Raw genomic sequence first — 15631 nt, 5'->3', positions numbered from 1 at the left:
ACCACCACCACCACCCTCACCACCACCACCACCACCCTCACCACCACCACCACCACCCTCACCCTCACCACCACCACCACCCTCACCACCACCACCACCACCACCCTCACCACCACCACCACCACCCTCACCACCACCCTCACCACCCTCACCACCACCACCACCACCACCCTCACCACCACCACCCTCACCACCCTCACCACCACCACCACCACCACCCTCACCACCACCACCACCACCCTCACCACCCTCACCACCACCATCACCACCACCATCACCACCACCACCACCACCCTCACCACCCTCACCCTCACCACCACCACCACCATCACCACCACCACCACCCTCACCCTCACCACCACCACCACCATCACCACCACCACCACCATCACCACCACCACCACCCTCACCACCACCCTCACCACCACCCTCACCACCACCACCACCACCACCCTCACCACCACCACCACCACCACCCTCACCACCACCACCACCATCACCATCATCACCACCCTCACCACCACCACCACCCTCACCACCATCACCACCACCACCACCACCCTCACCACCACCCTCACCACCACCACCACCACCACCCTCATCACCACCCTCACCACCACCACCACCCTCACCACCATCACCACCACCACCACCACCCTCACCACCACCCTCACCACCACCACCACCACCACCCTCATCACCACCCTCACCACCACCACCACCCTCACCACCATCACCACCACCACCACCACCCTCACCACCACCATCACCACCACCATCACCATCACCACCACCACCACCTGTTGGAGTTCTCAAACTCGGTGCCAGCGCAGTCCGGCCGGGTCCAAAGCCGGAACCTCCAGTCGGGACGAAGCCCCCCGCCCCCCACCCCGCCCCCCACCCCGCCCCCCACCCCGCCCCCCACCCCGCCCCCCACCCCCCCCGCTCCGCCCCCACCCCCCAGGCCCCGACCCCCCACGCCGGGGTCGTCGCCGCCGCCGCTGCCGCCGCCGTTGTCGTCATGGCAACCGGCGAGCTCCACCCGGGCGAGGTTGCCGGAGTCGAAGTGCGACGTGAAGGTGAAGGGCCCACAGCGGAGCTCCATCTCACAGACGGAGCCGTGTGAACCCTACGGGTACAAGGTGAGGGGGCCCACGGCGGAGCTCCATCTCACAGACGGAGCCGCGTGAACCCTACGGGTACAAGGTGAGGGGGCCCACGGCGGAGCTCCATCTCACAGACGGAGCCGCGTGAACCCTAGGGGTACAAGGTGAGGGGGCCCACGGCGGAGCTCCATCTCACAGACGGAGCCGTGTGAACCCTACGGATACAAGGTGAGGGGGCCCACGGCGGAGCTCCATCTCACAGACGGAGCCGCGTGAACCCTACGGGTACAAGGTGAGGGGGCCCACGGCGGAGCTCCATCTCACAGACGGAGCCGCGTGAACCCTACGGATACAAGGTGAGGGGGCCCACGGCGGAGCTCCATCTCACAGATGGAGCCGTGTGAACCCTACGGGTACAAGGTGAAGGGCCCACGGCGGAGCTCCATCTCACAGACGGAGCCGTGTGAACCCTAGGGGTACAAGGTGAGGGGGCCCACGGCGGAGCTCCATCTCACAGATGGAGCCGTGTGAACCCTACGGGTACAAGGTGAAGGGCCCACGGCGGAGCTCCATCTCACAGACGGAGCCGTGTGAACCCTAGGGGTACAAGGTGAGGGGGCCCACGGCGGAGCTCCATCTCACAGACGGAGCCGCGTGAACCCTAGGGGTACAAGGTGAGGGGGCCCACGGCGGAGCTCCATCTCACAGACGGAGCCGCGTGAACCCTAGGGGTACAAGGTGAGGGGGCCCACGGCGGAGCTCCATCTCACAGACGGAGCCGCGTGAACCCTAGGGGTACAAGGTGAGGGGGCCCACGGCGGAGCTCCATCTCACAGACGGAGCCGCGTGAACCCTAGGGGTACAAGGTGAGGGGGCCCACGGCGGAGCTCCATCTCACAGACGGAGCCGCGTGAACCCTACGGGTACAAGGTGAGGAGGCCCACAGCGGAGCTCCATCTCACAGACGGAGCCGCGTGAACCCTACGGGTACAAGGTGAGGGGGCCCACGGCGGAGCTCCATCTCACAGACGGAGCCGTGTGAACCCTACGGATACAAGGTGAGGAGGCCCACGGTGGAGCTCCATCTCACAGACGGAGCCGTGTGAACCCTAGGGGTACAAGGTGAGGGGGCCCACAGCGGAGCTCCATCTCACAGACGGAGCCGTGTGAACCCTACGGGTACAAGGTGAAGGGCCCACGGCGGAGCTCCATCTCACAGACGGAGCCGCGTGAACCCTAGGGGTACAAGGTGAAGGGGCCCACAGCGGAGCTCCATCTCACAGACGGAGCCGTGTGAACCCTACGGGTACAAGGTGAGGGGGCCCACAGCGGAGCTCCATCTCACAGACGGAGCCGTGTGAACCCTACGGGTACAAGGTGAAGGGCCCACAGCGGAGCTCCATCTCACAGACGGAGCCGTGTGAACCCTACGGGTACAAGGTGAAGGGCCCACAGCGGAGCTCCATCTCACAGACGGAGCCGTGTGAACCCTACGGGTACAAGGTGAAGGGCCCACAGCGGAGCTCCATCTCACAGACGGAGCCGTGTGAACCCTACGGATACAAGGTGAAGGGCCCACAGCGGAGCTCCATCTCACAGACGGAGCCGTGTGAACCCTACGGGTACAAGGTGAAGGGCCCACAGCGGAGCTCCATCTCACAGACGGAGCCGCGTGAACCCTAGGGATACAAGGTGAAGGGCCCACGGCGGAGCTCCATCTCACAGACGGAGCCGTGTGAACCCTACGGGTACAAGGTGAGGAGGCCCACAGCGGAGCTCCATCTCACAGACGGAGCCGTGTGAACCCTACGGGTACAAGGTGAGCGGCCCACAGTGGAGCTCCATCTCACAGACGGAGCCGTGTGAACCCTACAGGTACAAGGTGAGGGGGCCCACGGCGGAGCTCCATCTCACAGACGGAGCCGTGTGAACCCTAGGGGTACAAGGTGAGGGGGCCCACGGTGGAGCTCCATCTCACAGACGGAGCCGTGTGAACCCCACGGGTACAAGGTGAGGAGGCCCACAGCGGAGCTCCATCTCACAGACGGAGCCGCGTGAACCCTACGGGTACAAGGTGAGGGGGCCCACGGCGGAGCTCCATCTCACAGACGGAGCCGTGTGAACCCTACGGGTACAAGGTGAAGGGCCCACAGCGGAGCTCCATCTCACAGACGGAGCCGTGTGAACCCTACGGGTACAAGGTGAAGGGCCCACAGCGGAGCTCCATCTCACAGACGGAGCCGTGTGAACCCTACGGGTACAAGGTGAAGGGCCCACAGCGGAGCTCCATCTCACAGACGGAGCCGCGTGAACCCTAGGGATACAAGGTGAAGGGCCCACGGCGGAGCTCCATCTCACAGACGGAGCCATGTGAACCCTAGGGGTACAAGGTGAGGGGGCCCACAGCGGAGCTCCATCTCACAGACGGAGCCGCGTGAACCCTAGGGATACAAGGTGAAGGGCCCACGGCGGAGCTCCATCTCACAGACGGAGCCGTGTGAACCCTAGGGGTACAAGGTGAGGGGGCCCACGGCGGAGCTCCATCTCACAGACGGAGCCGTGTGAACCCCAGGGGTACAAGGTGAGGGGGCCCACAGCGGAGCTCCATCTCACAGACGGAGCCGCGTGAACCCTAGGGGTACAAGGTGAGGGGGCCCACGGCGGAGCTCCATCTCACAGACGGAGCCGCGTGAACCCTACGGGTACAAGGTGAGGGGGCCCACGGCGGAGCTCCATCTCACAGACGGAGCCGCATGAACCCTAGGGGTACAAGGTGAGGGGGCCCACGGCGGAGCTCCATCTCACAGACGGAGCCGTGTGAACCCTACGGGTACAAGGTGAGGGGACCCACGGTGGAGCTCCATCTCACAGACGGAGCCGTGTGAACCCTAGGGGTACAAGATGAGGGGGCCCACGGTGGAGCTCCATCTCACAGACGGAGCTGCGTGAACCCTACGGGTACAAGGTGAGGGGCCCACGGCGGAGCTCCATCTCACAGACGGAGCCGCGTGAACCCCAGGGGTACAAGGTGAGGGGGCCCACAGCGGAGCTCCATCTCACAGACGGAGCCGCATGAACCCTAGGGGTACAAGGTGAGGGGCCCACAGAGGAGCTCCATCTCACAGACGGAGCCGTGTGAACCCTACGGATACAAGGTGAAGGGCCCACAGCGGAGCTCCATCTCACAGACGGAGCCGCATGAACCCTAGGGGTACAAGGTGAGGGGGCCCACGGTGGAGCTCCATCTCACAGACGGAGCCGTGTGAACCCTAGGGGTACAAGGTGAGGGGGCCCACGGTGGAGCTCCATCTCACAGACGGAGCCGCGTGAACCCTACGGGTACAAGGTGAGGGGCCCACGGCGGAGCTCCATCTCACAGACGGAGCCGTGTGAACCCTACGGATACAAGGTGAGGGGCCCACAGTGGAGCTCCATCTCACAGACGGAGCCGTGTGAACCCTACGGGTACAAGGTGAGGGGGCCCACGGCGGAGCTCCATCTCACAGACGGAGCCGTGTGAACCCTAGGGGTACAAGGTGAGGGGGCCCACGGTGGAGCTCCATCTCACAGACGGAGCCGTGTGAACCCTACGGATACAAGGTGAGGGGCCCACGGTGGAGCTCCATCTCTGAGTGTGACAAAGGTCTCACTCCCCGTGTCTCTCTCCCCGTGTTTCTGTCCCCGTGTCTCTCTCTCCCCGTGTCTCTCCTCGTGTCTCTCTCCCCGTGTGTCTCTCTCCCCGTGTCTCTCTCTCCCCGTGTGTCTCTCTTCCCGTGTCTCTCTCTCCCCGTGTGTCTCTCTCCCCGTGTGTCTCTCTCCCCGTGTGTCTCTCTCTCCCCGTGTCTCTCTCTCCCCGTGTCTCTCCCCACGTGTCTCTCTCCCCGTGTCTCTCTTCCCGTGTCTCTCTCTCACCGTGTCTCTGTCCCTGTGTCTCTCTCCCTGTGTCTCTGTCCCCGTGTCTCTCACCCCGTGTCTCACTCCCCGTGTCTCTCTTCCCGTGTCTCTCTCTCACCGTGTCTCTGTCCCTGTGTCTCTCTCCCTGTGTCTCTGTCCCCGTGTCTCTGTCCCCGTGTCTCTCTCACCCCGTGTCTCTCACCCCGTGTCTCACTCCCCGTGTCTCTCCTCGTGTCTCTCTCCCCGTGTCTCTCTCCCCGTGTCTCTCTCTCCCCATGTCTCTCTCCCCGTGTCTCTCTCCCCGTGTCTCTCTCCCCGTGTCTCACTCCCCGTGTCTCTGTCCCCGTGTCTCTGTCCCCGTGTCTCTCTCCCCACGTGTCTCTGTCCCCGTGTCTCTCTCCCCGTGTCTCTCTCTCCCCGTGTCTCTCTCTCACCGTGTCTCTGTCCCCGTGTCTCTCTCCCCGTGTCTCTCTCCCCGTGTCTCTCTCCCCACGTATCTCTCTCCCCGTGTCTCACTCCCCGTGTCTCTCTCCCCGTGTCTCTCTCCCCGTGTCTCACTCCCCGTGTCTCTCTCCCTGTGTCTCACTCCCCGTGTCTCTCTCTCCCCGTGTCTCTCTCCCCGTGTCTCTCCCTATCTCCCCGTGTCTCTCTCTCCCCGTGTCTCTCTCTCCCCGTGTCTCTCTCCCCGTGTCTCTCTCCCCGTGTCTCTCTCCCCACGTATCTCTCTCCCCGTGTCTCACTCCCCGTGTCTCTCTCCCCGTGTCTCTCTCCCCGTGTCTCTCTCCCCGTGTCTCACTCCCCGTGTCTCTCTCCCTGTGTCTCACTCCCCGTGTCTCTCTCTCCCCGTGTCTCTCTCCCCGTGTCTCTCTCCCCGTGTCTCTCTCCCCGTGTCTCTTTCCCCGTGTCTCTCTCCGCGTGTCTCACTCCCCGTGTCTCACTCCCTGTGTCTCTCTCCCCGTGTCTCTCACCCCGTGTCTCTCTCCCCGTGTCTCTCTCCCCACGTGTCTCTCTCCCTGTGTCTCTCTCCCTGTGTCTCTCACCCCGTGTCTCTCTCCCCGTGTCTCTCTTCCCGTGTCTCTCTCTCACCGTGTCTCTGTCCCCGTGTCTCTCACCCCGTGTCTCACTCCCCGTGTCTCACTCCCCGTGTCTCTCTCCCCACGTGTCTCTGTCCCCGTGTCTCACTCCCCGTGTCTCTCTCCCCACGTGTCTCTCTCCCCGTGTCTCTCTCTCACCGTGTCTCTCTTCCCGTGTCTCTCTCCCCGTGTCTCTCACCCCGTGTCTCTCTCCCCGTGTCTCTGTCCCCGTGTCTCTCTCCCCACGTGTCTCTCTCCCCGTGTCTCACACCCCGTGTCTCACTCCCCGTGTCTCTGTCCCCGTGTCTCTGTCTCCGTGTCTCTCTCCCCGTGTCTCTCTCCTCGTGTCTCTCCCCACGTGTCTCTCTCCCCGTGTCTCTCTCTCCCCGTGTCTCTCTCACCGTGTCTCTGTCCCCGTGTCTCTCTCCCCGTGTCTCTCTCCCCGTGTCTCTCTCCCCACGTATCTCTCTCCCCGTGTCTCACTCCCCGTGTCTCTCTCCCCGTGTCTCCCTCCCCGTGTCTCTCTCCCTGTGTCTCACTCCCCGTGTCTCTCTCTCCCCGTGTCTCTCTCCCCGTGTCTCTCTCCCCGTGTCTCTCTCCCCGTGTCTCTTTCCCCGTGTCTCTCTCCGCGTGTCTCACTCCCCGTGTCTCACTCCCTGTGTCTCTCTCCCCGTGTCTCTCACCCCGTGTCTCTCTCCCCGTGTCTCTCTCCCCACGTGTCTCTCTCCCTGTGTCTCTCTCCCTGTGTCTCTCACCCCGTGTCTCTCTCCCCGTGTCTCTCTTCCCGTGTCTCTCTCTCACCGTGTCTCTGTCCCCGTGTCTCTCACCCCGTGTCTCACTCCCCGTGTCTCACTCCCCGTGTCTCTCTCCCCACGTGTCTCTGTCCCCGTGTCTCACTCCCCGTGTCTCTCTCCCCACGTGTCTCTCTCCCCGTGTCTCTCTCTCACCGTGTCTCTCTTCCCGTGTCTCTCTCCCCGTGTCTCTCACCCCGTGTCTCTCTCCCCGTGTCTCTGTCCCCGTGTCTCTCTCCCCACGTGTCTCTCTCCCCGTGTCTCACACCCCGTGTCTCACTCCCCGTGTCTCTGTCCCCGTGTCTCTGTCTCCGTGTCTCTCTCCCCGTGTCTCTCTCCTCGTGTCTCTCCCCACGTGTCTCTCTCCCCGTGTCTCTCTCTCTTAGTGTCTATCCGTGTGAGTGACTATCTATCTGTGTGTCTGTCTGAGTGTCTATCTGTCTGCGTGTCTCTGTGTGTGTCTCAGTGTCTGAGTGTCTATCTGTGTGAGTGTCTATCTGTGTGTGTCTATCTGTGTCTATCTCTGTGTCTATCTGTCTGTGTGAGTGTCTATCTGCGTCTATCTGTGTGTCTCTGTGTCTATCTGTGTCTATCTGTGTGAGTGTCTATCTATGTGAGTGTCTATCTGTGTGAGTGTCTGTGTGAGTGTCTATCTATCTGTCTGTTTGAGTGTCTATCTGTCTGCGTGTCTCTGTGTGTGTCTGTGTCTGAGTGTCTATCTGTGTGTCTATCTGTGTGAGTGTCTGTGTGAGTGTCTATCTCCGTGTCTATCTGTGTCTATCTGTCTGTGTGAGTGTCTATCTGGGTCTATCTCTGTGTCTATCTATCTGTGTGAGTGTCTATCTGTGTGTCTATCTATCTGTGTGTCTATCTGAGCGTCTATCTGAGTGTATATCTGTGTGAGTGTCTATCTGTGTGTCTGTCTCTATCTGTGTGTCTGTGTGTCTATCTGTGTGTCTATCTGTGTGTGAGTGTCTATCTGTGTCTATATATCTGAGTGTCTATATGTGTGTCTGTGTGTCTATCTGTGTGTCTATCTGTGTGTGTGAGTGTCTATCTGTGTCTATTTATCTGAGTGTCTATCTGTGTGTCTGTGTGTCTATCTGAGTGTCTATCTGTGTGTGTGAGTGTCTATCTGTGTGTCTATCTGTGTGTCTATCTATCTGTGTGTCTATATCTGTGTGTGTGTCTGAGTGTCCGTGTGAGTGTCTCTGTGTGTCTCTCTGTGTCTATCTGTGTGTGTGTCTGAGTGTCTGCCTGTGTGAGTGTCTATCTGTGTGTGTGTCTGAGTGTCTGTCTGTGTGAGTGTCTATCTGTGTGTGTGTCTGAGTGTCTGTCTGTGTGAGTGTCTATCTGTGTGTCTATCTATCTGAGTGTCTATCTGTGTGTCTATCTGAGTGTCTATCTGAGTGTCTATATGTGTGTCTATCTGTGTGTCTGAGTGTCTATCTATCTGAGTGTCTATCTGTGTCTATCTGTGTGTCTATCTGAGTGTCTATCTGTGTGTCTGAGTGTCTATCTGTCTATCTGAGTGTCTATCTATCTGAGCGTCTATCTGAGTGTCTATCTGTGTGTATATCTGTCTATCTGAGTGTCTGTGTGTCTATCTATCTGTGTGTCTATCTGAGTGTCTATCTGTGTGTCTGAGTGTCTATCTATCTGAGCGTCTATCTGAGCGTCTATCTGAGTGTCTATCTGTGTGTATATCTGTCTATCTGAGTGTCTGTGTGTCTATCTATCTGTGTGTCTGAGTGTCTATCTGTGTGTCTGAGTGTCTATCTATCTATCTGTGTGTCTATCTGAGTGTCTATCTATCTGAGTGTCTATCTGAGTGTCTATCTGTGTGTCTATCTGAGCGTCTATCTGAGTGTCTATCTGTGTGTCTATCTGTCTATCTGAGTGTCTATCTGTGTGTATATATATCTGAGTGTCTGTGTGTCTATCTATCTGAGTGTCTATCTGAGTGTCTATCTGAGTATCTATCTGAGTGTCTATCTGTGTGTATATCTATCTGAGTGTCTATCTATCTATCTGTGTGTCTATCTGAGTGTCTATCTATCTGAGTGTCTATCTGAGTGTCTGTGTGTCTATCTATCTGAGTGTCTATCTATCTGAGTGTCTATCTGAGTGTCTGTGTGTCTATCTATCTGAGTGTCTATCTATCTGTGTGTCTATCTATCTGAGTGTCTATCTGAGTGTCTATCTGAGTGTCTATCTCCGTGTCTATCTATCTGTGTGTCTATCTATCTGTGTGTCTATCTGTGTGTCTATCTGTCTATCTGAGTGTCTATCTGTGTGTATATCTATCTGAGTATCTATCTGAGTGTCTATCTGTGTGTCTATCTATCTGTGTGTCTCTGTGTGTCTATCTGAGTGTCTATCTGTGTGTCTATCTGAGTGTCTATCTGAGTGTCTATCTGAGTGTCTATCTGTCTATCTGAGTGTGTGTCTATCTATCTGAGTGTCTATCTGAGTGTCTATCTCCGTGTCTATCTATCTGTGTGTCTATCTGTGTGTCTATCTGTGTGTCTATCTGAGTGTCTATCTGAGTGTCTATCTGTCTATCTGAGTGTGTGTCTATCTATCTGAGTGTCTATCTGAGTGTCTATCTCCGTGTCTATCTATCTGTGTGTCTATCTATCTGTGTGTCTATCTGTGTGTCTATCTCCGTGTCTATCTATCTGTGTGTCTATCTATCTGAGTGTCTATCTGTGTGTCTATCTGAGTGTCTATCTGTGTGTCTATCTATCTGTGTGTCTATCTGTGTGTCTATCTGAGTGTCTATCTGAGTGTCTATCTGTCTATCTGAGTGTGTGTCTATCTATCTGAGTGTCTATCTGAGTGTCTATCTCCGTGTCTATCTATCTGTGTGTCTATCTATCTGTGTGTCTATCTGAGTGTCTATCTCCGTGTCTATCTATCTGAGTGTCTATCTATCTGTGTGTCTATCTATCTGTGTGTCTATCTGAGTGTCTATCTGTGTGTCTATCTATCTGAGTGTCTATCTGAGTGTCTATCTGTGTGTCTATCTGTGTGTCTATCTATCTGTGTGTCTATCTATCTGAGTGTCTATCTGAGTGTCTATCTCCGTGTCTATCTGTGTGTCTATCTGTGTGTCTATCTGTGTGTGTGTCTATCTATCTGTGTGTCTATCTGAGTGTCTATCTCCGTGTCTATCTATCTGAGTGTCTATCTCCGTGTCTATCTGTGTGTCTATCTGAGTATCTATCTGAGTATCTATCTGAGTGTCTATCTGTGTGTCTATCTATCTGTGTGTCTATCTATCTGTGTGTCTATCTATCTGTGTGTCTATCTGAGTGTCTGTGTGTCTATCTGTGTGTCTATCTGAGTGTCTATCTGAGTGTCTGTGTGTCTATCTGTGTGTCTATCTGTGTGTATATCTATCTGTGTGTCTATCTATCTGTGTGTCTATCTCCGTGTCTATCTGTGTGTCTATCTGAGTGTCTATCTGTGTGTATATCTATCTGTGTGTCTATCTATCTATCTGTGTGTCTATCTATCTCCGTGTCTATCTATCTGTGTGTCTATCTGAGTGTCTATCTGTGTGTCTATCTGAGTGTCTATCTGTGTGTATATCTATCTGTGTGTCTATCTATCTATCTGTGTGTCTATCTATCTCCGTGTCTATCTATCTGAGTGTCTATCTGAGTGTCTATCTCCGTGTCTATCTGAGTGTCTATCTCCGTGTCTATCTGAGTGTCTATCTGTGTGTCTATCTGAGTGTCTATCTGTGTGTCTATCTATCTGTGTGTCTATCTGAGTGTCTATCTGTGTGTCTATCTGTGTGTCTATCTGTGTGTCTATCTGAGTGTCTATCTGTGTGTCTATCTGTGTGTCTATCTATCTGTGTGTCTATCTGAGTGTCTATCTGAGTGTCTATCTATCTGTGTGTCTATCTGAGTGTCTGTGTGTCTATCTGTGTGTCTATCTATCTGAGTGTCTATCTATCTGTGTGTCTATCTCCGTGTCTATCTATCTGTGTGTCTATCTATCTGAGTGTCTATCTGAGTGTCTATCTGTGTGTCTATCTGTGTGTCTATCTGAGTGTCTGTGTGTCTATCTGTGTGTCTATCTGAGTGTCTATCTGAGTGTCTATCTGTGTGTCTATCTGAGTGTCTATCTGTGTGTCTGATTGTCTATCTGTGTGTCTATCTATCTGAGTGTCTATCTCCGTGTCTATCTATCTGTGTGTCTATCTGAGTGTCTATCTATCTGAGTGTCTATCTGTGTGTCTGAGTGTCTATCTGTGTGTCTATCTATCTGAGTGTCTATCTGTGTGTCTGAGTGTCTGTGTGTCTATCTATCTGAGTGTCTATCTATCTGAGTGTCTATCTGTGTGTCTATCTATCTGTCTATCTATCTGTGTGTCTATCTATCTGTGTCTATCTGAGTGTCTATCTATCTGTGTGTCTATCTGTGTGTCTATCTATCTGAGTGTCTATCTGAGTGTCTATCTGAGTGTCTATCTATCTGAGTGTCTATCTCCGTGTCTATCTATCTGAGTGTCTATCTGTGTGTCTGAGTGTCTATCTGTGTGTCTATCTATCTGAGTGTCTATCTGTGTGTCTATCTGTGTGTCTGAGTGTCTATCTGTGTGTCTATCTATCTGAGTGTCTATCTGTGTGTCTATCTATCTGTGTGTCTATCTATCTGTGTGTCTGTCTATCTGTGTGTCTATCTATCTCCGTGTCTATCTGAGTGTCTATCTGTGTGTCTATCTGAGTGTGTCTATCTATCTGAGTGTCTATCTGTGTGTCTGTCTATCTGAGTGTCTATCTGAGTGTCTATCTGAGTGTCTATCTATCTGAGTGTCTATCTGAGTGTCTGTGTGTCTATCTGAGTGTCTATCTGTGTGTCTATCTGTGTGTCTATCTATCTGTGTGTCTATCTATCTGTCTGTCTATCTGAGTGTGTGTCTATCTGTGTGTCTATCTGTGTGTCTATCTGAGTGTCTATCTGAGTGTGTGTCTATCTATCTGTGTGTCTATCTGTCTATCTGAGTGAGTGTCTATCTATCTGAGTGTCTATCTGAGTGTCTATCTGAGTGAGTGTCTATCTGAGTGTCTATCTGAGTGTCTATCTCCGTGTCTATCTGAGTGTCTATCTGAGTGAGTGTCTATCTGAGTGTCTATCTGAGTGTGTGTCTATCTATCTGTGTGTCTATCTGTCTATCTGAGTGAGTGTCTATCTATCTGAGTGTCTATCTGAGTGTCTATCTGAGTGAGTGTCTATCTGAGTGTCTATCTGAGTGTCTATCTCCGTGTCTATCTGAGTGTCTATCTGAGTGTCTATCTGAGTGTCTATCTGAGTGTCTATCTGAGTGAGTGTCTATCTGAGTGTCTATCTGAGTGTGTGTATATCTATCTGTGTGTCTATCTGTCTATCTGAGTGAGTGTCTATCTATCTGAGTGTCTATCTGAGTGTCTATCTGAGTGAGTGTCTATCTGAGTGTCTATCTCCGTGTCTATCTGAGTGTCTATCTGAGTGAGTGTCTATCTGAGTGTCTATCTGAGTGTCTATCTGAGTGAGTGTCTATCTGAGTGTCTATCTGAGTGTGTGTATATCTGAGTGTCTATCTGAGTGTCTATCTGAGTGTGTGTATATCTGAGTGTCTATCTCCGTGTCAGTGTGTCTATCTGTCTGAGTGTCTATCTCCGTGTCTATCTCCGTGTCTATCTGTCTGAGTGTCTATCTCCGTGTCTCTCACCTCCCGCTCCACCTTCTCCGTCCTCGAGTTGACGTTCCCAGGAAGTGACGGCGCCAGCCAATCGCAGCGCCCGGCTCAACTGCCGTCGTCCGGCGCTCAGCCAATCGCAGCGGCCCAAACGCTCCCCCCTCTCCCCCCCCGTTACCGTGACAACCACCCCCCCCCCGGCGCTCAGCCAATCGCAGCAGCCCAAACTCCAAACTCCCCCACCCCTCGTTACTATGACACCACCCCCCCCCGCGCTCAGCCAATCGCAGGGGCCCAAACTCCAAACTCCCCCACCCCTCGTTACTATGACACCCCCCCCCCCGCGCTCAGCCAATCGCAGCGGCCCAAACTCCCCCCTTCTCCCCTCCGTTACCATGATAACCACCCCCGCGCTGAGCCAATCGCAGCGGCCCAAACGCCCCCTCCCCGCCCACCCCTCAGTTACCATGTTAACCCCGCCCCCCCCCCTTTGCTCAGCCAATCGCAGCGGCCGAAACTCCAACTGCACCACCTCCCCCGGGCGCTCAGCCAATCACAGCAGGCGACTCATTCCCCCGTATCCAAAACAAGCCGGGGACAGCCAATCAGGAGTGGCGACTCATTCTGGTTGCCTAGGGACGAACGCTCCGGCAACCAATCATAGCGGGCGCCTCAATCCAGGTTTCCTGTGAACAGCCAATCACGGGAAGCGACGCGATCCCGTTTCCACGGCAACACCAACTGAAATGCTGGTGACGTCACAACGGCACCTATGCCAGGCTAGGTGCAGGTGGAGGCCACGTGACAGATCCAGCAGGTGCCATGGGTTGACTGCTGTGCCAGGCTAGGTGCACGAGGAGGAGGTCACGGGACAGACCCTGCAGGTGCCATGGGTTGACTGCTGTACCAGGCTAGGTGCAGGTGGAGGCCACGTGACAGACCCTGCAGGTGCCACGCGTTGACTGCTGTGCCAGGCTAGGTGCAGGTGGAGGAGGCCACGTGACAGACCCTGCAAGTGCCACGGGTTGACTGCTGTGCCAGGCTAGGTGCAGGTGGAGGCCACGTGACAGATCCAGCAGGTGCCATGGGTTGACTGCTGTGCCAGGCTAGGTGCACGAGGAGGTCACGGGACAGACCCTGCAGGTGCCACGGGTTGACTGCTGTGCCAGGCTAGGTGCAGGAGGAGGAGGTCACGTGACAGACCCAGCAGGTGCCACGGGTTGACTGCTGTGCCAGGCTAGGTGCAGGAGGAGGAGGTCACGTGACAGACCCTGCAGGTGCCACGGGTTGACTGACTGAGATGAGTGGCTGATGCACCACACCCGCTGTGCCAGGCTAGGTGCACCACACCCGCTGTGCCCCGTACTGTGCCAACACGCTGCGTTTTATCCGCCCGGCGCTCCGCTCGTTGTTGTGAGCGCCGCTCCTCTGCCCTCCGTTGTTGTTGCTGGAGGACGACTGCCTCCAACTGCCCAGTAGCCTCACGGTGCACCTAGCCTGGCACTGCCCAGCAGCAGCAGCGTCCTTCACGAGCCTCCTCCTCCACAGAGGCCGACCTTGACACCGCTGGTACCGGTCATCGGCAAGTCCACTCAGCTCCACGTCCTCCTGTACCACATCACTCCATCTCTTCTCTAGCCCGTGTCACTCACTCACCCACTCACTCACCCACTGACCCATCACTCCATCACGTCTCTAGCCCGTGTCACCCACTCACCCACCCACTCACCCATCACTCCATCTCTTCTCTATCCCGTGTCACTCACTCACGCACTCACCCATCACTCCATCTCTTCTCTAGCCCGTGTCACCAACTCACCCACTCACTCACCCACTCACCCATCACTCCATCTCTTCTCTAGCCCGTGTCACTCACTCACCCACTCACTCACTCACCCACTCACTCCATCTCTTCTCTAGCCCGTGTCACCAACTAACCCACTCACTCACCCACTCACCCATCACTCCATCTCTTCTCTAGCCCGTGTCACCAACTCACTCACTCACCCACTCACCCATCACTCCATCTCTTCTCTAGCCCGTGTCACCAACTCACTCACTCACCCATCACTCCATCTCTTCTCTACCCCGTGTCACCAACTAACCCACTCACCCATCACTCCATCTCGTCTCTAGCCCGTGTCACCAACTCACCCACTCACTCACCCACTAACCCATCACTCCATCTCTTCTCCAGCCCGTGTCACCAACTAACCCACTCACTCACCCACTCACCCATCACTCCATCTCTTCTCTAGCCCGTGTCACCAACTCACTCACTCACCCACTGACTCATCACTCCATCTCTTCTCGAGCCCGTGCCACTCACTCACTCACCCACCCACTCACTCACCCATCACTCCATCTCTTCTCTAGCCCGTGTCACCAACTAACCCACTCACCCATCACTCCATCTCTTCTCTACCCCGTGTCACCAACTAACCCACTCACCCATCACTCTATCTCTTCTCTAGCCCGTCTCACCAACTAACCCACTCACCCATCACTCCATCTCGTCTCTAGCCCGTGTCACCAACTCACTCACTCACCCACTCACACATCACTCCATCTCTTCTCTAGCCCATCTCACCAACTAACCCACTCACCCATCACTCCATCTCGTCTCTAGCCCGTGTCACCAACTCACTCACTCACTCACCCACTCACCCATCACTCCATCTCTTCTCTAGCCCGTGTCACCAACTCACCAACTCACTCACCTATCACTCCATCTCGTCTCTAGCCCGTGTCACCAACTCACTCACTCACTCACCCACTCACCCATCACTCCATCTCTTCTCCAGCCCGTGCTGCGCCCGCTTAGCCCCCTCAATCCGGCCGAACAAAAGCTGTTTCGGCATGCGGTGACTGGGCATGCGGGCTACATGACCCAGCCAACGCAGCCTTGCCTGCCGGAGGAGCTCACCGATGGGACCTTGCCCAGATCTTTCAAGGATTTGTGAGCTCCTCACCACGACGCTTGTGCCAGGCTATGTGCACCTTGAGGCCACGTGAAGTGTCGAACGCCCGCTGGCAGGTCATGGGGCAGACCCAGGTGCCACGGGTCGACTG

The 15631-nt window shown here is 55.6% G+C and overlaps 1 protein-coding gene across 2 annotated transcripts in view; it reads right to left on the bottom strand.

Moving 5' to 3' along the window:
* The window catches only part of LOC142905301 (uncharacterized), a 38025-nt gene extending 25354 nt beyond the window's left edge, over positions 1–12671 (bottom strand). The window contains exons 1-2 of one of the 2 annotated variants that reach the window (XM_076057771.1): positions 12593–12671; positions 801–1129 (exon numbers count right to left, since the gene is read on the bottom strand). In XM_076057771.1, the coding sequence (XP_075913886.1) occupies positions 801–1105 (305 nt within the window). In that variant the 5' untranslated portion in view covers positions 1106–1129; positions 12593–12671. Of the gene's footprint in view, positions 1–800; positions 3421–12592 lie in introns of both variants that reach the window. The other variant, XM_076057770.1, reaches the window with a different exon arrangement.
* Between the last annotated feature and the right edge of the window lie 2960 nt (positions 12672–15631).

Source organism: Petromyzon marinus, chromosome 84 (assembly GCF_048934315.1).
Source record: "Petromyzon marinus isolate PM22_M1 ecotype Great Lakes invasive population chromosome 84, UKy_Petmar_22M1.pri1.0, whole genome shotgun sequence".
NCBI lineage: Eukaryota > Metazoa > Chordata > Hyperoartia > Petromyzontiformes > Petromyzontidae > Petromyzon > Petromyzon marinus.
This window is presented reverse-complemented; position numbering and strand designations above follow the sequence as displayed.